General features: G+C 46.6%; 10 protein-coding genes across 10 annotated transcripts; 5 read left to right on the top strand and 5 right to left on the bottom strand.

Annotated features, from left to right (window-relative positions):
* Positions 1-46: 46 nt before the first annotated feature.
* On the top strand, positions 47-952 carry HD556DRAFT_1407597 (uncharacterized protein). Its single transcript, XM_041304056.1, has 3 exons — positions 47-442; positions 493-805; positions 857-952. The coding sequence occupies exons 1-2, from the start codon at positions 232-234 to the stop codon at positions 660-662; spliced, it is 381 nt and encodes a 126-aa protein (XP_041155088.1). The 5' UTR covers positions 47-231; the 3' UTR covers positions 663-805; positions 857-952.
* HD556DRAFT_1407595 (uncharacterized protein) lies at positions 724-1479 on the top strand. Its single transcript, XM_041304055.1, has 3 exons — positions 724-817; positions 866-950; positions 1002-1479. The coding sequence occupies exons 1-3, from the start codon at positions 743-745 to the stop codon at positions 1229-1231; spliced, it is 390 nt and encodes a 129-aa protein (XP_041155087.1). The 5' UTR covers positions 724-742; the 3' UTR covers positions 1232-1479.
* Positions 1480-3123: 1644 nt separating this feature from the next.
* HD556DRAFT_1448451 (uncharacterized protein) lies at positions 3124-3371 on the bottom strand (the record flags this gene model as incomplete). Its single annotated transcript, XM_041307431.1, has 2 exons — positions 3124-3218; positions 3278-3371. 2 exons carry the CDS (start codon positions 3369-3371, stop codon positions 3124-3126), a joined length of 189 nt encoding a protein of 62 aa, XP_041155086.1.
* A 2073-nt stretch (positions 3372-5444) lies between these two features.
* Positions 5445-6555, bottom strand: HD556DRAFT_1246344 (uncharacterized protein; the record flags this gene model as incomplete). Its single annotated transcript, XM_041298602.1, has 5 exons — positions 5445-5519; positions 5575-5713; positions 5773-5957; positions 6011-6214; positions 6262-6555. The coding sequence occupies 5 exons, from the start codon at positions 6553-6555 to the stop codon at positions 5445-5447; spliced, it is 897 nt and encodes a 298-aa protein (XP_041155085.1).
* Positions 6556-6733: 178 nt separating this feature from the next.
* Positions 6734-7267, top strand: HD556DRAFT_1200670 (uncharacterized protein; the record flags this gene model as incomplete). Its single annotated transcript, XM_041296379.1, has 1 exon — positions 6734-7267. A coding segment is annotated over one exon (534 nt), but the record flags the coding sequence as incomplete, so codon positions are not given.
* A 255-nt stretch (positions 7268-7522) lies between these two features.
* On the bottom strand, positions 7523-9162 carry HD556DRAFT_937347 (uncharacterized protein). The gene is made up of 4 exons (XM_041312077.1): positions 9101-9162; positions 8940-9044; positions 8688-8871; positions 7523-8632 (listed from the first exon to the last, which is right to left on the bottom strand). The coding sequence occupies exons 3-4, from the start codon at positions 8786-8788 to the stop codon at positions 7657-7659; spliced, it is 1077 nt and encodes a 358-aa protein (XP_041155083.1). The 5' UTR covers positions 8789-8871; positions 8940-9044; positions 9101-9162; the 3' UTR covers positions 7523-7656.
* A 632-nt stretch (positions 9163-9794) lies between these two features.
* On the bottom strand, positions 9795-11370 carry HD556DRAFT_1407562 (Isy1-like splicing factor). The gene is made up of 7 exons (XM_041304054.1): positions 11305-11370; positions 11054-11246; positions 10822-10993; positions 10575-10765; positions 10065-10524; positions 9948-10003; positions 9795-9877 (listed from the first exon to the last, which is right to left on the bottom strand). Exons 1-5 carry the CDS (start codon positions 11305-11307, stop codon positions 10097-10099), a joined length of 987 nt encoding a protein of 328 aa, XP_041155082.1. The 5' UTR covers positions 11308-11370; the 3' UTR covers positions 9795-9877; positions 9948-10003; positions 10065-10096.
* Positions 11371-13223: 1853 nt separating this feature from the next.
* HD556DRAFT_1246260 (uncharacterized protein) lies at positions 13224-13934 on the bottom strand (the record flags this gene model as incomplete). Its single annotated transcript, XM_041298596.1, has 4 exons — positions 13224-13453; positions 13506-13593; positions 13644-13780; positions 13838-13934. Coding segments are annotated over 4 exons (552 nt in total), but the record flags the coding sequence as incomplete, so codon positions are not given.
* Positions 13935-16472: 2538 nt separating this feature from the next.
* On the top strand, positions 16473-17806 carry HD556DRAFT_1501001 (uncharacterized protein; the record flags this gene model as incomplete). The annotated part of the gene is made up of 4 exons (XM_041308956.1): positions 16473-16686; positions 16735-16860; positions 16917-17059; positions 17110-17806. The coding sequence occupies 4 exons, from the start codon at positions 16473-16475 to the stop codon at positions 17497-17499; spliced, it is 873 nt and encodes a 290-aa protein (XP_041155080.1). The 3' UTR covers positions 17500-17806.
* Positions 17807-19692: 1886 nt separating this feature from the next.
* On the top strand, positions 19693-20061 carry HD556DRAFT_1448445 (uncharacterized protein; the record flags this gene model as incomplete). Its single annotated transcript, XM_041307430.1, has 3 exons — positions 19693-19783; positions 19845-19961; positions 20015-20061. The coding sequence occupies 3 exons, from the start codon at positions 19693-19695 to the stop codon at positions 20059-20061; spliced, it is 255 nt and encodes an 84-aa protein (XP_041155079.1).
* Between the last annotated feature and the right edge of the window lie 1527 nt (positions 20062-21588).

Here is a 21588-nt window from a genome sequence, read left to right as displayed (position 1 = left end):
TCAGATATATCAGAGGCCATTCTCTATGGCTGCTATATAGTACTGGCATCTCTACATCAATATCTTAATGTTTTAATGTTCAGGTGGTTCCATCAGTAAAACTCAAGCCCCGGTCTCTATGTACCCAGGGTTACAACTTGCACACGTGTACGGCTTTGTTCCAAGTGCATCTCGAGTGTAAGGCTTGACTCGGAAACACTACGAACTTCAAGTTCTTTTCTTGCGCCAGTTATGCGTAAGGAATGTTCTGCATCGTATTCTCCTGTCGACGATCGTGATGACACGAAACTCCTTGATAGCAATACAGAAACAAGGCCTCTTTCAAAATTCCGCCTTCTCAACTTGTCGCCATGGCTAAGTCATGGTGTGCTGATGTTCATAACAATGATATTCTTCGTGCTATGGGTACGGGCGCCTTCGATTGATGACGTAGTTCTGTACTGTAGGTGGACGGACAGTGTCAACTCACAGTACCTTGCTTACTCGTCATAGCTCCAGTAAACGAAGCCATTGAATCCATCGGTATTATACGACTCAATGGAACTCTGGGCACTCCTTCTATATATCGTGGCACTCCATCTCCAGAAGTCGACGCTGTTTGGGATAAGATAGCTCTTGATGGTTGCGCCCTATGCTTGACTTGCATCATGGATATTTACTGACTATATGATATTTCCCAGCGCGCCCAATCGGTATGACACTTGAGCAACTGCTCAGAACGGGGGCGAAACCTTCTCCTTCCATGACTAGGTATCCGGATGAATACGGTGGAGATTATATGGCAACTGTAGAAGTCATTCACCAGCTCCATTGCATAGTCAGTTGTAATACAAAAGGTTGGTCGATCTTTACTCACTCCCTGTAGGACATGCTTCGCAGAGTCAGCTGGGGTGATCATTCCTCGGGACATGGCGCCCACGAATCCCCCGGAGACTTCCGCATTCATCTCGGTAGGTACGCTATTTCCTGCCCGGAACACGTCTGTTTATGCTGCGCCTCAGACCACTGCATCGAAATGCTCAGGCAGAACATTATGTGTCATGCCGACGTGACAATGCTCACATACGACTGGGTGGAGGGAGTCAAAGATCCTTTCCCTAATTTTAGAATCCCTCACCGATGCAGAAACTTCGAGAAGGTCTTAGATTGGGTTGATGAGCATCGTGTTGTTGTTCCTAAATCCAAGATGGTCCGCTTGGAGGGTAACGTGGACCTGCCTTCCCCTCCCTGATTGCAGTCTCGATGTATTCTCACGGCTCTCGCGTAGATCGCGATATGACGAATGTAGCAGAGCCAACATGTTGAAAAGTCGGATGGAAATATTATCTCTGCAGAATGAGTTAATATTGTGATCATTTTGACAGCGCTCCCACAGTTTTCCCGATATTCCATTAATGTAGCTGCAACGGCGCTAGAAATGCCGCATGCGCAGCAACAAGCTCTGAAATGGACTCGTCGCTGCATCCCCGTTTAAGAACTGCCGTACGGAAACTCATATCACTGAAGCATAGTAAAAGAACCAAACGGTATCTATACGGTCTGCCTATAGCGTAATATTACTCATATGATGACTCAGGGCCCCCAGAGTTTGGCCACGATTTGGGTTTGAACTCGAGATCAGCTGATCAACTCTATCCATTCTACTGTATCTGTTACGTGGCTAACTTGAGTGTTGCAACGTGTTGAGACCGCGGACTTTGCGAGTTTTTTAGACCTCGATCAGTCGGTTACATAGCACATTGACCACCTTGGGGCCACTGGTAGGGACGACGTTGTGGCCGTGCCATGTTATTGAACACAAATTTAAATATGCTATTGGTGAGGAGATGAACTTCAAACTGATGCCGTGCTTTAAATAACTGAGTTATTAATAAACTTCAGTTCCGTACTACAAACCTTGCCTTCGTATCGACATCTGAGTCATGATGGGGTTCTCCGCAGTCCATCATGACTACTGGAACGGCGGTGAAATGTCGTGGTGAGTAATAATTTCATTATAGGCGGTGGAGTTAACTCCCAAGATTTTCAACGCAGAACTTGACCATGGTAACAGTAATCGCGGCGAGGTCGACTGCATCATTCGTCGGATATGTGGGTTGTGCTTGTTCATTTTGAACGATGCCGTTACACTCATCATCTCCTGCAAAAGAATTCTGTGCTTTCAGCCCCGCTTACGTTTCTTCTCACATGTCAAGCAGTCGTTCGAATCGATGTGGATAGAACTCCCTAGCTGCGTCGCGTCTTGTGCCCAACTAACTCGAATTCGAGCAATAGGGAATGCGAGTCGTGCTCCTGCCAGTGAGAGCTTGCATACTTGCTTTTGTATACTGTTCACGACGTCGAGGTTTCTGGTTGTCGAACACCTCGCTTGTGTTTGCTGTCAACAATGCCATTCAATGAACTGCGACAGTGCTTACGATAATATTCTCAGTTGAAAATGAGGCCAATCTCTTGTATCGTTAGTCTAACTTCTCAGAAAGGTTTTCAGGGTGCTAAACAATCAGCCCTCAAGCTCTAAGAGCGAAGGTTGTAATGAGTAGCGGACATTTTGTTGATCATCACTTAAACTACCCATGACAGTGTAACAATTTGGTTACAGCTCTAACCATGCTAACTCGAGGTGAACACTCAAGTTAGAGAACTGTAGACAATTCAAAATGCGATGTTGCGAGCACTTGATCTGTAGTGGAGTAAGTAATGAAAGCATCGTGTACTCCAATCCATTCCTGTAATACTCCGCGAAAGAGGACGAGAAAATACGTTCCATCACCGCAAGCCAACTGACCACTCCGACGGCAGACTGATAGGGGAAACCCTCATTGATAAGGGCATTCGCGACTTCAGAGATCAGAAGGGACAATGGGGGTCCGGAAAGTGTTAATGGACACAAATCGGAATCCAAGAAGTGACATAACTGCAATATCATTACACGGGTTTGCAGAACGTCGGAAATCAAGTAACCAAGCAATAGAGTCGAGTGGACGAAACGATGTGAAATTGTAAACGACCGACATGACTTGTGGGCGAAGCAATTAGTGGCCACCTAGAAAGGTCCAAGGTTTAATGGATGACTCCGACGGAGAAAAACTGAGACAAGCAGCTATAACTCACCTATATAGAACGTTAAGGGCACGTGCAGTAATCAAAGTAATTGAAGTCGTTAGCATCAAGTTCCTCGCGCTTCTCAGCATTTGGCAGCAGGTCGCGCTGCTCCGTATCTGGTAGCAGGTCAACCTCCAGATATTGTATGGGGTTGCTGGCAGTCATGGACACTCACAGGACCGTTTCGCGATAGCTTCTTGCATGATGTGTGCGGCTGTAGCAAGAGTCACGATAGATGCGAGCCCACTGAGGACAAAAGAAAGCTTCATGTTGGAGTTAAGGAGAGTATGCACTATAATTGAATGTTCATTGTCATTGTTCAAGAAGTATTTCGTACCTTTTCGTAGATCCGCTCGCAGGCAGAGTTATCTGACCTTGCTGGAGAACGAGAGCACCATGTATGTGTTACGACAGTCGTGATAAAGTTACCACCCACCATACAGTCCACATGGTCACTACACTAATAATGCGCAGCAATACCTCATTCCATTCGTATTTTTACAAGGGAAGGCGGTAATTGATTGTTAAATTGACCCTCGATTTTCTGAGTTTCAAAAACCATTTAATACGTACGCACAATCGAGACAACGAGAAGCTCACCAACGGCGACGAGGCAAGGTCTCCCTCCAAATCGAATCAGCGCATCTGCATCTGGGCCCTCCGACGCGAGAAAGTGATGAGAGGTGAAGCACACTAACCTGCATTTTGCATTCGAATACAATGATCTAGTTCATTGATTCGGGAACTGCCGCGGTGCAAGCACCGCCAGCTGCTAAAAATACATACCACAAGTAAAATCTAGGCTTACTCCCTAGAAGCTAATCCTAATGGTGATGACCTGGAAGCCGCGGTAAGCCATCTGGTTTTTTTCAGGTCCCCAGATTTTTCCAAGGAATTTTGCGAAGAAGGGACGTGTTGTTTTTGACAAAAGTGCGTTCTCGCCGTGTCTCACGTGCACCGTCAAATTTGAAATCTGCCCTCGAATTTCAAAAGCCACCGCGACTTGCGGAATCAATCTATTTGTGTTTTGTTCGTCAACAGAAATCACTTTTTGGCTGAAATTCGAGGATGATGTACCTGAACGTTGAACGTTCCATGCACCGATTCTCGGACTTCGATTGGCATTTCGTGGTGTGTAGTTTGCAAAGAACGACGATATCTTGAATGAAATTCACATGCAAATGAACATTTTGATGTTGATGTGTTGGACTGTTCAACGCTATAACACGCAGCTTTGTCTGCTCGTGAGCGTGCGTCAACGGCGTAAGAGCGTGGCTTACACCCTCCTAACCTCCGAAAGATCGAGCATGGTGGGATGTCGTTGAAAGCAGGACATTCGGATCATAACCTGGTAGCCAGAAGTCTTCTGCTTGCCAGAGAACGAGGTGTTGGAAGCCGCGGCCGCGAGGACGCTGATCGAAAATACGATCCATCTTCCATTCTTCGAGACTGTCTTGGGTAGCGGCGAGACTAGGTCACGGCAGTTCTCGGGAGAGGGACAGTGTCGTCTGGGCGTAGTACTTGAAGTTTAGATACATAAAACAAAGGGTGGATGTTGATGCATCAATGTGTGGCCGGATCAAGCGTGTATGAAGATGACTCAGAATGGGCAGAAAGGGATTTTGGAAGTCTCGTCATTAACTTGGCTTCCCCTTTAGTTTGGCTGTTGAGATATTCGCAACGACGATGAGGGGCGGAGAGGTATATAAAATCACGAACACCAAAGTCAGGGTTCGGAATCACTGTATGAAGTGACAGAATGCGCCTATGCAACCTTATATGTTAGCAATGCATCGTGAGCGTCTGAAATATCAGTCGGAAGAGCAAACGAGCTTAACATACGCATCAAACTCATTGTGCAAGTCATGTTTTGTTAATGATATGACACGGTCTGCAAAGAAAGATAGTGTCCACTGTCCGAGATGGGGATTGAAATGAGAGTAGCCGACTGATGTCATTCACGGAAGACATAGTTACAGCATACTCGAGATAATGCGCAACTGCCTGGAGCGTCTTCGTATGAGGGTTGTCGTGTATTGCGAGTATCAACTATACGTCCGCGTGCCTGAAAAACTTGCACATCAACGCCGTGACCGAGAGGTACGACGAAGAGAATTCGCAAGTCAAAAGGAACGTGACCAGGAACTCCTATCGTACATATGTAAAGCTGGAGGGTCGTGCGAATGGCTTCAGAAATTATAAACATTGCAATAAAAATCAACTCATTGGGTTGAATGTGAGCGATGAAGTGGGTAAGTGACGATGAAAACTGAATAATAACGGAAGGACAGGACTGATGCACGCAGAATTGCTAGCATTTCTGCTCCCTGGCATGTAAGTTCCTACGATGATGCACTCTTACTAGGGTGGTTTGCTTGCCAGTCAGCATGTTCTTTCTGGTAGGCTTCCACATAGGGCTAAAATGACATATCGTTAGTCATTAAAGAATAATTATCAGTCGGGTTCACTTACGGCCTTGTCAGAGGGACTCATTGCCCTCCACCGTACACCGGCCTCACGAGCAACATTGACAGCTCCTCTACCTGTGGCAGTGACTCCAGCTTCTTGGATAGCTCTACCATCATCTGATTGACGGAAATGTTCTATGAATCTGTGTGTACCGTTCTTTGTTGTCAGTCGTCATATTTTTACCGTGATACATAAACTGACCTAAAGAAAGGCCCCTTAGGGCGCTTATAGTGATTCTCTTGATGAGGTCGGTGAATCTTGTTTCTCCCGTCATGTTTACGGCGCGCATTGATTTCCCTGAGCGTTTTAGGAGAGGCACTCTTCCAATATTCATCTAGCTTCTCTTCATACTGCTTCTTCAAGACTTCAACCTCGTTGTAGTAAGGCTTTGAGGAGCGATTTTAGCATGACACATTGCAGATATGTTGATGTAAATGACCTGTTTTTCCGCAAGAGTAAAGCCATTCCACATAGTTGCGGCTTCCTTTGCCAAATCTTGGGTGTCCATAGCAGTCTTAATGTCACTCCTACGGTCTTGGACGAGCCTCGAGAAAAAAAGTAGATAGCCGTTAGGGGGACGCGAAGGAGGCTGCTCAGACTTGGGCACCCTCTTGGGTGCTATAGCGACACATATAAACATGCGCTTGACTACAAGCTCAGCCAATGGCGCTACTCACGGGGCCGCTCAACCGTCTTCTTGGATATTGCTTTTGACTTAGGTTTGGACTTTGCTTCCTTGGTGGCTTTCGCCTTCTTTGGAGCAGCTTTTGTGGCTGTCGTTTTCTTTGTGGTTTTCTTTGTGGTTTTCTTCGCTGGGGTTGAAGCGCTTTTGGATACAGCGGCCGGCAGCTGGATACGGCGCGTAGTGAAGAATGTACGACGCGTCGCAACGAATGCGGACGCAGTCAACACCGACGAAGACAAAACATTGGTGCGCAGCACGGGAAGATGGGACGCGATATGGCGAGCAAAAAGCGAGAGCATACTGAAAAAATGGTGAAAAGAACAGGAGGAGAGGAGACTAGTAGTAATACTTGGTACAGGTAACAGAACTTGAAGATTATTTGGTCTTATTGTGCAAGAGCTTCGTGAACCACTACGCTTCTAAAATTCCCTTCTTTGGAATCAATCCATCATGACTACGAATAACCCTCAGTTTGCTTTCGATTCAAAGTCCCTTCCAATCGCTCAACTTGAACTCTTAAAATTCAAGGCTAACCAAATAATTGAGTCTATCCAGACACTCCAGCGTACAATCGAGGTCGGCGGACAAAATGCCATGCCCGCTTGGCCAGACATCCTCTCTAAATACAATGTCATTCTCTCCCAAACACATAGTTTCTCCCAATCCCTATCGTCGCCTCAGGCGCAGTCCCAAATAAGCCAGGCGCAAGCTCGGCTCGGCTCCGGCATGTACGAGAACATCGCTCTCCATCCTAGTATCGGAATGACGGATCATCAGCTCGACAATGACCTTATCCCTCTCTTGCGCAATCAGCAGACGACAGATGTATTGAATATGGAAACCGCTACTGTTCGGCGTCTGGCGGAGTGTATGGCTACCCGTGGCGCCATTGCCACGAATAGCGTTCAGACCAACCATTCCCCTACCACCGGTCGGGTGACACACGAGGATGTGCTGCATGAATGTGAAGAGATACGGGGTGCGCATGATCATCGTGTGGAGCGCGCTGTCAGGGCTGTGATGATGCTTAGAGATAAGTTTGAGTGGAAGCAGCGCGTCGAAGTGGAGGTGGAGGAGCCAGAAGAACTTGAATGGGATCCACGTACTATGGGACATGAGGACGTTGAGATGACCAACGAAAAAGAAATGACAGTGACTCCCGAAAATGGAGAACTTGGAGAAGGACAAAGTAGTGATGAGGAAGATATTGTAGAAGGTGAACTCACGGGAAACGATGCTCCGACACCAGTTGCTTCCCCAGCCGCAGTACTAGTAGATGTTGAAATGGCCTCTGCTAATGCTTCGTCATGATATACCTATCGGCAGGTATAACGTCTATATTTTTGCTTCAGATATATAGCTGAACTCTAGAGTTACAGGACTTTGGTACTTGTATCATTCTAGTGACAGGGTGCATCCTTCAACGCCTCAACGCATCTTGGGAGAATCTCCCTTGCCCAATAGAGCTTTTCATGCGTTTTGTTGTCCCCTTCCCCCTTTTCCTTATCTCTCCTAACTTCTACCAGTACAACTAGAGCTAAGAACAGCGTGTACCACATCCTCTTCGTTCTCTGCCTCGGGAAAACTATCAACGTACCGCCCTCTCCTTCCAGGTACCCTTCTTCCAACGCTTTGCTTGGCCCTGGCGGCATAAAAAATGCCTCCAACATCGGGTCTCCCCACACCACCCGATCAAATGTCGGCAGCACATATGCAATGTCAACTCTCTCTTCCTGGTTCGGCCCACAAGGCTCCGAAACTTGGACATACACATCGTCCGCCGAACCTGTCAGCCAGACCAATGTAGGCACTTCTGCGTCTTCAAATAAAAATGACCCAATGGCGCGGGATAGATATCGCCTTATTTCCTCCACCAACGTCTTTTGCATCTCTCCAGAGCTTTCAAGCTCGCATAACAGCCCATCAAGGAGCAGCATGAATGTATCCTGCCAGCTATAGCATAGTTCCTCATCTGGCTGTGTTCCTGGGACACCAAACCAATCGTTTTGGAGTGAGTGCATGGAATGAAGGAAAGTTCCTAACTTAAGGTCCAGAAGAGTATCTTGGAGCGGAGTGAGAGTTCCGCTCGATCGCAGCGATGAGAGGGACTGGGCGTTTGGTGAGGGCAGGCGGAGGAGGAGATAATGGAATGGGTAACGTGCGAGGGAATCATCGAAGCTTCTAGGTTCTGGTACAGGCATTTTGGTGTTATTGGAGATTTCTGAAAGAAGATCGCGGATTGTGCCAAGGGAGAGTGGCTGCATCACTGACTCGGAGGCCGGTTCAGAGCCGGGTGTCTTGGGGGCAGTAGCAAGAAGGTATGATGCATTGCGGAGCACGATATCGATCTTGTAAAACCTGATACACGAAGTATAACTGGAGCATTGCATGTAGCGATAATTCTTTCAAGCGTGTGATTGATACATCATACCTAAATCTCTTATTGCAGATCTCGTGAAACTGTTCGATCACAGCATCGTCGCCTTCGGTTTGGGCAACGATGTCCTGGGCTTGTTGCTGGGCGACATCCATGCGGCTTGAAAGATCGATACCCTGACTGAGGTTCGACTTAGGACTCGCAAAGCCGATTTGGCTGCAAACTCCCAACCCTCGGGCTATGTTAGTAAGTCTGGGATCAGGTGCCCCCAGCAACTTCAAGCGGAGTCTGTTAACTTGTACTCACTCAATTACTTTTGCCAATAATTCATTCACGCACGTTGCGAGCGTAATTAACTAGTACCACTTGCGGGTTTGACATGTTGAAATACATTCGACTCCACGTTCTCTACTGTCCGGCAAGCGCGTCAGAACTACGCAAACTCACGGAATTGGCTGTCGACGAACATCCTGGCAATGATCTAGCTATGATTCCTTGACGATTTGAACCCAACCGCCGTTATAACTAGTTGCCTTTGCAAAAAAATTGAGGTCCGTAACAAGTTCCAACCACGATCATATGATACCTTACATGATACGTGCAATATTCAAATTCCCTTCCTTCATACGCTGGCATGCATCAAGTAGCTCCGCGCCCTCCGCAAGAAATGGAACTGATTGATAGATAAGCTTGTATCGACTTGGTACGATCCAGAGACTACCAAGTTGGACAAGATTTCATATCGTCATGTTTGAAACTTTATAATTTGTGCTGACGAACGATCATGAAGAGAGGACTTACAAATCTCGTATCAACTATCGTTGTCAGTGCGCACATAGCGAGGCAGCATGATCATGTTGAAAGTGGGCGGCCGAGACCTCTTTACCTTCGTTGCAAGTGGTACACTGCTCACAGACATCAATTCCAATGGCGGCGATGTACGTCCCAAAATAAGGTCTCTTGACGCTGTGGAGGCACTTAGACTCGTTCTGCATCACTTATCTGAACTCTATTGTGACTATGCGCGCAGTCTCCACTCGCTTCGTTATCGTTGTCTTTCAGATTTCTCTGGCTCAACATCAGCGAATTGAGAGGTCCTCGATATTGGACCCGTAGGACTTCTCCTCAACTCGACGGCTAGCTGTCAAAGCTGAGGCACTTAGTACCGGTGAGCTTCATTTCGCGTCAAACCTTATCACATCGACATACAATATCTGCAAGCGTGGCGATGCCGTGGTAAGCCCTGTTTCGCGCATGAAATCTCACCATGTTGATGATGTGCGCAGGGCAATTATGAGGAACCAGCCACTTCCTCAGAGCCAGTTATGCGCGTAAGCCTTTGGTGTCGCACCAAATCTCATCGTGTCAGCCTCATCATATAATGTACGCAGGAAGAGTCTCCAGAACGGTGACCTGAGTAGAACCACTCACAATACAACAGAATTCGTACAAGGACACTATAACTACTCGCCAAAATATTCCTCCACCAGTGCTTGTTTCCTGAGGGCTAATAGCACGCCCTCCATTTCCTCTCTAGTCGGAAGTGTCGGTGGCATCAGGTCTTCTGGCGACAAAAAGCCCAGGTAAGCAGCGGCTGTAGTCGCGTGCGCGCGTATTGAGTCTGCGCCACCATGTGAGGAGACATCTGCCTTCGTTGTGTTGTCTGATTCGGCTTTGCGAAGCCGTTTTTCTGCCTCCGTATTTGCCGCGTCCATCTCGACATCTTCTTCCTGAGCTTTGCGTTTAGTATTTGATAGATGTTGAGGTGGAGAGAGCCCGTTTGGTGGGAGTGGTGATGAGCTTGCCAATGATCCACGAGGTATTTCAGGTATTGGGTCATCAAGAGGGAGGTCGAGGATTTCCCGGACGTTCGTATATTCGTCTCTCCATTCTGATGCACGTAAGAAAATGAAACTGTCTACACTCATGGACATGACGTACCTGTTTCTTCTGCTTGACGCTCATATCCCAATAACTTTCCATCTGCTTCATCCAGGTCACCAAAGTATGCGGGGCCTTGATTCGTGAACTTCTTGTAAAATGAAAGCGCTTCACTTTCCTCCTCTTCCTCTTTCTTTTTGCTCTGAAAGAGTTCGCGCACGCCTGGGAGATCTTTCGCGCGGCCAAAGTACCTAGCATTTTATCAGTGACAACTTCATAGGGCAAGCTAAAACTCAAAAAGACGTACTTGTATCCTTTTGTCCCAGGCACTTCCTTCCCATCGTCATCCAACATGGCTACATTACGGCGATAGTTGGCACCTCCCAGCGCAATGATCTGGTTTTCCCAATGGCGCTTCTCGCGCATCAATTTGTTGATCTCGTCATTCACGTCTCGGACTTCATAGTCGGTCAAACCAGCTGTTAACAAATATTCATGTCAGCTCATCCGAATTTTAAGTCTCCTGCGAAGTGACGCGCCATCCTGAATCTTGGACACTTTTCGGCTTAGCTCTCTTAAGATTTCACCTCTCCACCGCTCGCACTCTCTTAGACTCTTGCAGGCGCTGGCCATCTTCGGACGACGATCTGCACGCGTCCCGAGGCCAAGCTCAGCTGCTTGAGCCTCGCGGAAACGGTATAGCATTGACTGTGCCTTCTCTTCATTGCGGGCCTAGTTGTAAAAAAGACGATTAGTAGAATCTATAGAATACTCATCTTCAAGTACATACCATGATTAGATCAGAAAGTACGGCCGGTCTGCGTAAGGTCTATGCAGACAAGTCACAGACTCCGTGTCAAAGTATGGTTGTCCGGAAAATGCCGGCAAGTCTGTTAAAGGAAACGTTCTGCTTTCCTGACCTGGACTTGGACTAGTAGCAGTTCATGCCACGATGCGTGTGGGCTTGAATATTTGAATTCACAATTGGTAAGTAGCTTCAAGTCTTTCAGAATCAGTTGAAAGAGGTTCAGCTGATCATGATTGCTAGGTGTGATACCGTTAGGCTAATACTGACGCGGCGATATTCTGTTTTGTCACTGTGTGGCGTCTTAGAAATTGCCCTACAGTTGAAGTCGCCAGTGCTTGTACTATTCTCGGACCATTGCGTTTCTGAATGGAGTTGCTTTCCCTAAGCGTCATGGTCAAAGATTCCACGCAGTACTCTCCCGGACATAATATTTTTCGCGATGATGGGAAACCATTTGGTGACCCAGAAAGGTTCGGTACAGATGCTGCACAATTTCGTTCAAAGTCGTGTGACCCCTGCTTATGGACTTGGTTGAGCAATGGCGCATTCGTTTGCACATCGATGGTCTTTTCCATGCTATGCCATGGCGTTCAGCTCCCTTGCACCACGACTTTCCTGTATCAGTTTATACTGCAGGTGAACAGGCCTTCATTTGAACAGCCAACGAATGGTTTCAATGATTCATCACAACTCCAGTAAGTGGTGTTACGAATTCCATGGTCGTGTGGTTCAATGGCGCGCTCGACTTCTGTTCTGTCTACCGCCGCGTCTGGCCCTCCTTTCCCAGAAATTCAGATACCGCTTGGACCAAAATGGCCCATCATAGTGCGTCGTTCCGTTTTGTCCCATCATGCACTCCTCAGTGATTGTTTGAAACCCTGTACTAACAGGACTAACTCGGATGACCGTGAGTGGATGCTCAAAACATGCATAACAGATTTGCGTTCGAAAGTCAGGTATCCGGACAAAATTGGTGGAGGTTTCGTGGTCTCTTTGGGATCCGCTTATCATATACATTATCTGGCAAGTCATACACTGCGTTCGTTCTTGGCTCACACATGTGTAGAACTTGCTTCGCACAACCTTTTGGTTGTTGGAGTATCGTAAGCCCACAGGTCTTTCATTCCAAGGCACCCCGAAGTAGTCCGTATGCATCTTGGTAAATAGTCTTTCTGACTTGAGGACCAGGTGGTAACTTGTACTCGTGATATGCTACTGTTACGCTTCATATCACTGCATCGGAATGATCAGGCTGACAACATGTGTAATGCTGACGTGACGATGATAACATGGGACTGGGTACAATGGAGTATGAGACAATTTTGCATTGTGCTAACAAGCACGTTGTTCCATTAAACAAATCAGAGGCTACTCGCTTAACACTATTGTCGACGGATGTCTTCCCAAATATTTTGCAAACTTTGGGAGCTTGTTAGAATTGTCATGTCGTTGGTGCGTTAGTAATCTAGATTCGGCACTTCAAGCTAAAGTCGAAAATCGATGTCCCAAAGCAATGAGGTTCATACCATTCACCGTTGATTGATGACCGCACAACTATGCATTTTTTAGCCGTATCTCCGTTGATACGTGGTCACTACTTCCGGTTGACATCATTCAGTATGGAATAATTTTCACGCAGAGTTTGACGCTTATCTCCGTGGGCGCTATCTTACTACGAGAAGTGTGCCCGGCGCCCAAACGAGGGGTGGACAGCTTGTGGAAAAAAAACAGCGGCAAGATGAACAGTCAGTTGCATGTAAAATGGATTGCAAATTGCTTGACAGTGCCTACACTGCGGCCCGCCATGAACATAGGTACCCTGGGATAGAAATCAAATTGAATATCAAACACTTCTGTGACTACATCCACCATCATATGGAGAGGATACAACAAGAATGCGATCAAGGGGGATAGGGCAGGTCCACGTTATCCTCCAAGCGGACCCAACTGGAACTAGGGATAAAAACACGATGCTCGTCGATCCAATCTAAAATCTTCTCAAAGTTTCTACATTCGTGAAAAGAATTGAAATCAGCGAGCGGATTTGTCCTTCCCTCGATCCAATCATGAGTTATCAGGGTAACATCACCACTACACATAGTGAACTGCCTGAGTATCTCAATGCAGTGGTCTAAGGTGCGACATGAGCAGGTTGTGGGCAGAGCAAGAAACAATATACTCACCGACATGGCGACGAGAGAGTTCGTGGGATTTATGCATGCCCCCATTCTCATGGTACTTGTTACCCCAGCTGACTTTGCGAAGTATGTCCTACAGGAATTTAAGCAAAGATCGACCAGCCTCTGTGTTTTACAACTGACTAGGCAATGGAGCTGGTGAATGACTTCTACAGTTGCTACGTAACCTCCACCGTATTCGTCCGGATACCTAGCCATGGCAGGAGAAGGTTTCTCCCCCGTTCTGAGCAGTTGCTCATGTGTCATACGGAGTGGGCGCACTGGGAAATATCATATTCAGTAGATGTCTATGATGTAAGTGAAGCATAGGGCACAACCATCAAGAGATACCCTATCCCAAATGGCGTCGAGCTCTGGGGATGGAGGGCCACTATATATGGAAGGTTTGTCTACGATAGTTCCGTTGAACTTTATGATGCCGATGGATTCAATTGCCTCGTTTGCTGGAGCTGTGATGGGTAAGTAAGGTCTTGTGCGCCGACTCTAGTCATCCACGTACAATATATAACTACGTCATCCATCGAAGGTGACCGTGCCCATTGTATGAAGAACCACAGAGTTATGGACATCAGTACACCATGGCTTAGCCAAGGCCACAGGTGAAGGAAGCGTGATTTTGGTGGAAGACTGATTGTTATACCACTACCAAGGAGCTTGGTATTGTCATCGTCGATCCCATCTAAATGAGAGTATTGAGAGTAGTATTCCTCATTCATGAGTCGCGAAATAAAATCAGGATCCGGAGTGGATGGGTCAAGTGTGAACCAGACAGCTTGGACGATTAAGTGCCTGTGAAGAAATGCTTACTTCTATTTATCCCAGAAGCTGTGACAGTGCTCGGCGAATCTCGTGAGGCTTGAGTGGGCGGCGCCGAGGATCTGGTACAATCTTTCTGGATCATTGGACTAAGAGAGCAAATGGAGTACGTTATCTAATCTCCCAGACCCTTTCTCAGGTCTCGAAGCCACGTTTCATGACATGGCGACTCGTTATCCCCTTTCCTCTTATTGCGCTTCAGACTACCCCAGCCTTGAAACTTTCGTAATTAGGTCGTGGGAGCAGCACTTTTGAGATTCCTAGGACAACATGATTTCCTGTGGTCTTGCTGGCATATCTATTTGTCTTGCGGGTACACAAATTGGTTACAAATGGTCCCTGCAGCTTCCCACCTGTAGGCTCCTGTAGGTCAAATAAATCGATATGTCCGTGACTCATGATCCGGAGAATAGCAATTCTAATTACCTTCAAAATTTCGGGGCTTAAATACGTCGACACTCAGCAGCGTTGCAAAGCCCATCAGCTTGCCGCATCTGTGATACTGAGGAAGTGGTTACCAATGCGTCGGACAGATGCTATGGTACGGTCCGATCCATTGTCGGTCATCATCAAGGTGTTGAAAACTAAAACTTGAGCATTTATCTGCGCGATCATCGGGGAGTGGTGGGTAGGTGCAAAAGACTGAGACCAGTGCGTAGTACTTGAGACGAGAGATTTTAAGGCTGCGAGTGTCTGCGAAGTGGGAAGAAGTTGCAATATTGAAGCTCGTGATCGCCTAATGCACGCGTGGACTAACTTACATTATGTTACATAGCTTAGTTAGTTCTAAGCCTTAACTAGTTAGAAAACAACTAATTTCAGTGTTACATAATCTATATGTAATGATAACGATCGATAACGTTCAGTGAGCCATGTTGTTTCAAATAGCTGCCACGTCACTAAGGCTAACTTCGAAAGGACCTGTTTGCACCACTGCATGCCAGTTGGCAGAAACTGCATCATGACGTTGTCATATAGACTGGTGACCAGCCCGTCTATGAGGCAAACCGTCGATAGACGGACTGATAAAACTGGGTTTGAATTTGGATCAAGAGTGGATTCTCAGGATAACGTGACCTCTAGCCAATAAAAAAACTAGGTTTTTTTAACAAGTATTGTAGAATACAAAATAAACGATATAATTTTCACTAATTGACGCGACGCGACGCGTCAGGACGCATCCTCATGCTGCAAAATCAATGGACCAGCAATCACTGATACAGGGAATCCACGTTGCATCACTCGATGCTCTGAATCATTTCGCGCATGATCTTATCAAAGAACACCTTCCCACCGACTATCTTCAGACACTCTGTGATTCTGACCGAACGCATGCATTACGCACGTGCTTGATTGTGTACGTGAAGTCAGGTTGTGATGGGTCGAGAATTCGAAGGATGAAGTCCAGGATCGACATGCGGCCTTCTCTGAGGATCTTGACAACAGATTTGACGTGTTCGTGAGGTGAGAGACGCGACGGAGTTGCTACGGCAGCCGCAGGGAGACCTGTTGTAATGTCTATGAAACCAGAGTCAACAGATCGATTGAAGTTCTCATTGAGAACTGTCGAAGAGACCGGCATCCTTCAAGTAGTAGGTTGAATACGGAAAGCAGAATAAATATACAAGAAGTAGTGGAATGAGTCTGATATGAACGTTAATGTGTCGAACAGCACGCACGTCGATCAAACTTAGCGGTACTTGCAAAGGCCTTAGCAAAAGTTCACGTGGCTTTGATATTCCAGAAAAGGTTTATACATCACGTTATCCTGAGAATCCGCTCTTGATCCAAATTCAAACCCAGTTTTACCAGTCCGTCTATCGACGGTTTGCCTCATAGACGGGCTGGTCACCAGTCTAGTTGTCATAATGCAGACGCGTCAACGCCATCTGGTACTCTTTCTACTGGCGCAGATGTGGAGAGATATAACTGGTTGGTGATACAGATCAATGATTAATTGGTTCATCCACCATGCTTAATCGACATCCCCATAATGCATGCAGCACACCATTATAGGTGCAGCATTCCACACAATTTAAGGGCTCTTGGACCCAGATCGCGACTCTGCCCCTGCTGAGCCTGCTGAGTGCTCCCTCGTATTTCACTAACAAACGGAATCACTTTACTCAAAAGGCCATGATCAAATTTTTTTCGCAGTACTCTCCTATAGATACTGTCGACGACGACGATAAACTAGCAAAACGGTTCGGTACAGAATCTTGTCCCAAGTCACGTATTCGTCGCTTGTGGTTGTCCCATGGCGTACTTATTTGCACATCGATTCTCTCTTTTGCGCTATGGATGCGTACACCTTCGACTCAGCTGCGCAACGACATTCCCAGTATATACTGTAAGTGGACAGATCACATCGAACAGTATAGTTATTGATCTATCACAGCTCCAGCAAGTGTTGCTGTTGAGCCCGTCACTCTAAGGATAAACGGAACCCTCGACTTTCCTTCTATCTATCGTGGCCCCCCCTCCCCAGAAATGGACGCCACTTGGGATAGGATATCTCGTAATGGTACGTCGTTGGTCCTGTTATGCTAATGATCAATTGTCCACCTCCATGAAACCCAGTGGGACCAACTCGAATGACCCGTGAGGAGATGCTCAAAGCAGGCACAACTTTGACAGAATTGCGCTCGAAAGTCAGATATCCGGACGAAGTTGGTGGGGGGTACATGGCCTCTATGGAAGCTATCCACCAATTGCATTGTGTGGTGAGCTATACTACACCGACAATTTATTCATTCTTGGCTCACTTGTATAGAACTTGCTCCGCAAAGCCTCCTGGTTTGAGCATTACTCGGCGTCTACAGATCGTTCATTCCAATTCCCTCCGGACGTAATCCATGTGCATATTGGTGAATATTATTTCTGCCTCAAGGCAATATTGCTTACAGTATATCGTTACGGTCCAGGTCACTGCATCGAAATGTTAAGGCAGAATATTATGTGCAAAGCCGACACGACGATGATTACATGGTACTGGGTGCAGGGACATGATGCCCCTCAAGCTAACTTCAACACCCGTCATCGATGCAGGAACTTCGAGAAAATTCTAGATTGGTCTTTCGAACACGCCGTTCACATCGATGAATCCAAGATGGTTCGCTTCGAGGATACGATTGACCTCCCCAAACCACCTCGTGACGCATGAAGAATATCACACTGCTCGCCTGCTTGCTCACCCCACTTGTTCAGGAATACCATGAAAGGAGGGCGATTATTGGTACCTTGGAAGAAATGTCTCATTGAGAGTTTATGAAACGAGCTGGATATAGATTTATATGATACAGAACGTCAGAAAAGCTTGTATATCTAGGCCAAAGGACAAGGATGATGCAGCAGAGATGCTTCCTAGTAGACACTTGCTAAGTTGCTTCCGGATCATCCTGTTTCCCAAAGCCACTAAACCCAATGGTTGTCGCTGATCAATAATTGGTGTGCGCCATTGCCTGCTACCCTGGTGTTCTCAAAAAAATCTCACCCGATGATGGTTCTCGAGTAGATCACGATGTGATGGATGGAATGTGGCCTTAAACATTTTGCAAAGCAGAATGGGAACCTACTTGCGTAAATATTACCAGGGCTTGCAAAGGAACTGATGACACTCCTCGTTTGTGTAATTTCAGGGCACTCGTTCCACTGCGTGAGTAGCTGAAAAGGAAATATACACATGCAGGAGCATGCAGGGCACCTGCATTCACGGCGAGCTGAACGATACGCCGCGTTCAAGTCGCACTTCGATGTAGTCTCCCCCGCGAATGGCTGTCACTTCCAGACCTCGATGGGGTTTCAGCCTAGGAAGAGGAGAAGGTCGGCTGCGGGGACGGGAGGGTCATTATCCTGCCTAATTTATCCCTTCAGGGCCCAAAAGATATGTTTGTATTCGTTATTTATGGACGACGGCGAGGCGCTGAATTGTGCCGCCGTGCGATGAGACAGGGATAATAGGAAGGTAAGGTGGACAGTCGTGACTCGTCGTAGCAGATGAACAAGAGGTGCGAAAGCTACGTTTAATGTTCACTCAAAGACTTCGACTTTCTCCGTTCGTGCCTAAAGCTAAAGGCCTTGCCTGCGTAATAAAGTGATAACTTTATGAACGATGAACGTTTGATCGGATGGCATCGATGAACGTTTGAACGATGTTAAATTGGCTGACCATCAGTAAACCGGTGAGTTCTTGCTGGGGATTATGCTGATTATGGTGCTTTTACATAGTCATATATTGCTTTATATTCCAATGTGACGAAAACCTTTCCTATACATTACGATATATAACGATATATGACGATATCTTCTTCTCACAGGTTCTCTGATGACGTGACGCTACTGATGGCCCTTAACTCAGGTATTACATATAGCTAGAAGTGCCTCGTCAGCTCATCGAGATATACTATGACAGTAATCACGAATGTGACTGCAGATGAGTCGCAAATGTCCAGGTAAATCAAACACGTCTAGCATTTCCAACTGGTCGGTCCAATCGCACATATGAGCGTGCGTTGAATTTATCATTTATGAGATTCTGTAAACTAATTATGTGCAGAAATAATACTAAGCTGAAAATCGTTTATTATTACATAAACACATTGTTTGACTTGGCCAACAAACTTACATCTTACTTAGCTCGGATGTGGTGCTCCAAGGAATCTCAAACATCATTCACTGATGCATTCCAAGTATCCTGCTCGGAGTCGGACCCGTGGCAAATATGACATGTCCATCAGTGACGCTTCGACAACACGGTATAGAGACTTAAGTACCTAACCTTCGGCCATCGCGATTCATCCTTCCATTGTAGATTGGCGAAACTTGATGACTGCAAGAGATGCTGGCAATCACAACACCATGTTTGAATTTTTATTCATGCATGACCCAGCTACGACGTGGCTGCTACTCACAAACTACTTACTAATGACGATGAAGTTTCTGTGTCGGACTCATTCGCATCAGTCACTGAGCAATCAATTTGGACGTTCCGTGTATTTACGAGGGTAGCCTTATCCCCTCATTGTTTTTTCAGCATGATCATCATGCTGGTCACCTCAGAACTCGTCATTACATGGACAACACGGCAGTATTTTAGTGGTTAGAGTGATTGGTCGTCATGGCTGTTTTCTCTATTCTGTTCGTCGGTCACTGGGTCTTGGTCTAGATTTCCATGTTGGCTGTATCGTGACGGTGCTACACCTGACAGCTCCTCGCCAAGGTCTGCTATAGCTAGCCACGGTCTGGATATGTGTACGATCTTTTGTGGAGGAGGCTAAAATGGAGCAGCCCTGCGAGAATGTATAAAAGATTCTCTCAGATTTTCAGTGTGAATCATCACTCTCATACATCCCTGACCATGCAACTTTCTGTGCTCCTAAGCGCGCTTATATCTTTCGTTATTCTTGCTACAGCGTCACCCACGCCTGGAGCCATCTCGAAACGTTCCTGTGAGTGTTCATGATCATCAGCAGTATCATATTCACTCATATGCCACAATGCACCACTCAGCCGAGCTAAACACGCTTGACACGTACTTTCGACATGATTACCTAGTAGAGAGCAAGAAGCGCAAGGAACTTGCGACACACCTCGCTTACTCCGACGACGACGTCCCAAGCACTGGAGGTGGGGTAACTTATTTGCTACTTACTCATTTACTCATGGTACCTTTTGTACAGGCAAGGAGTGCGATGAACTCGAGTCGCGTATCGCTTACGACAACTAGGGCAATGAACAGCCTAACATATATAAACCTGATTGATATGGCTATACATTCGATGCGACAAGAAGTGAGGGTATCTACAAAACACCTCAATAGGAGTGGTACTCAAAATAAGTTTTGAAACCTTTTAAAACCTTTTAAAAACTCGCTTAACATGCTAAACACGCTCTGAATTCTCAGTTAAAGTTGGTTTCAACTCGCTCAAAACATGCTCGGCGCACGTCGGCACGAAGTCGGAGATTCAAACACTTATGATTTTTCAAAGTGTATGTTCATAGGGGAAAGTCGTACATAGAGTAAAAAAAAGCAACCCATAGTAGATATACACCGTATTTCAAATGTTAACATTCATAAAAAAAGAGGGAGCAGGAGCAGGAGTGAATTGCGAACTCCCAGCATGAGGTGTTTCAAGGGCATTTGCGTGATAAGGTATATGAGGGCCCAGAGAGTATCCTTGGCCATAATGTGAAGGCGCAGTACCAGAAGGTGAGGGATATGTGGGAGCGTGAGGTGACCATTGCGAAGTAGTGCCGAAGTGTGTGGGGGGACCAGCCCCACCACACGATTGGACAAGTGAATATAGCGCACCGGCGTGATCAACGGGGACTAAATAAGTGCTGAGGGGAGGAGGACACATGAAAAAGATCTGCAGGCCCATACCGGCGTGGTAATGTTTGGCAAATAAGCCATAGTCATTTCGCAGTTGCTCAGCAAGTTCCTCACACTCTGACTTCGAGAAGCCGTGCACAATGCCAGTATGGGTAGCATGCTGTGACTTGATGAAACCAGCAATGGCTTGAACTGCCTTCTTTTTCGTGGACAGTTTAGGCTGTACTGCGGCATAGTACAGGTTGGGGTGGTTGAAAGACTGCATCAGGCATAAGGGGTCACGTAAACCTATGAGCTGGCTGGATTGGAATGAGCGCAGAGTCGATCCCACAAGAAGGGGAGTGTAGAAGGTGTAGGGGGTAGTGAGGAACCAGCGGCTTGGCGGTAAAATTGAGCCGCTGTGGGTCATGTGTGGGACCGGCACCAGAATAGATTTCCTGTAAGATAAGAGTGAATATGTTAGCTGGAACTTACAGGAGGCAAAAAAAATACTTACTTTGGGTTGATGACACCTGAAAATTTGATGTCCTGCTCAGTGCTGTGTGTGAGCATTGAGGCTGGATGGTGAGGTCGATGATGGCATCAGCGTGCTCACTGCGAGACGAAACTTCGGAACTTTCCGAAATTTCAAACTCTGCCACAAACTACATCACATATACACAAATGGATAGGAGTTTTGATTCCCTCGACTCCCCGTTTGTGACCATGCCTCAACCATCCATCTGTAAAGAACTCCTGGCTATTGTAGACCAGGCCGAACTTTCCCTGGCCAAGCTACAGTACCAGGATATCCTGGACGATTGATCTGACTTTGAGAGTGATTCTGACTCCGAGGACTCCCTTTCCACTACTTTGGATGATGATAATTCAATCAATCTATCTTTTAGCTCGCCTTCCCCCCCTCCCCCCTCCCCCCTCCCC

This window comes from Suillus plorans, assembly GCF_016647745.1.
Source record: "Suillus plorans strain S12 chromosome Unknown HD556scaffold_75, whole genome shotgun sequence".
In the NCBI taxonomy this organism is placed as follows: Eukaryota; Fungi; Basidiomycota; class Agaricomycetes; order Boletales; family Suillaceae; genus Suillus; species Suillus plorans.
This window is presented reverse-complemented; position numbering and strand designations above follow the sequence as displayed.

Coding starts and splice junctions, on each gene's coding strand:
- HD556DRAFT_1407595 (XM_041304055.1), top strand. CDS start 743: ATGACTAGGTATCCGGATGAATACGGTGGAGATTATATGGCAACTGTA. Junction 818..865: donor TTCACCAGCTCCATTGCATA/GTCAGTTGTAAT, acceptor CACTCCCTGTAG/GACATGCTTCGCAGAGTCAG. Junction 951..1,001: donor AGACTTCCGCATTCATCTCG/GTAGGTACGCTA, acceptor GCTGCGCCTCAG/ACCACTGCATCGAAATGCTC.
- HD556DRAFT_1407597 (XM_041304056.1), top strand. CDS start 232: ATGCGTAAGGAATGTTCTGCATCGTATTCTCCTGTCGACGATCGTGAT. Junction 443..492: donor TGATGACGTAGTTCTGTACT/GTAGGTGGACGG, acceptor TACTCGTCATAG/CTCCAGTAAACGAAGCCATT.
- HD556DRAFT_1407562 (XM_041304054.1), bottom strand. Junction 10,994..11,053: donor AGTGTCCAAGATTCAGGATG/GCGCGTCACTTC, acceptor ATTTGTTAACAG/CTGGTTTGACCGACTATGAA. Junction 10,766..10,821: donor CCTGGGACAAAAGGATACAA/GTACGTCTTTTT, acceptor ATAAAATGCTAG/GTACTTTGGCCGCGCGAAAG.
- HD556DRAFT_937347 (XM_041312077.1), bottom strand. CDS start 8,788: ATGGATGTCGCCCAGCAACAAGCCCAGGACATCGTTGCCCAAACCGAA. Junction 8,633..8,687: donor ATCTGCAATAAGAGATTTAG/GTATGATGTATC, acceptor GCAATGCTCCAG/TTATACTTCGTGTATCAGGT.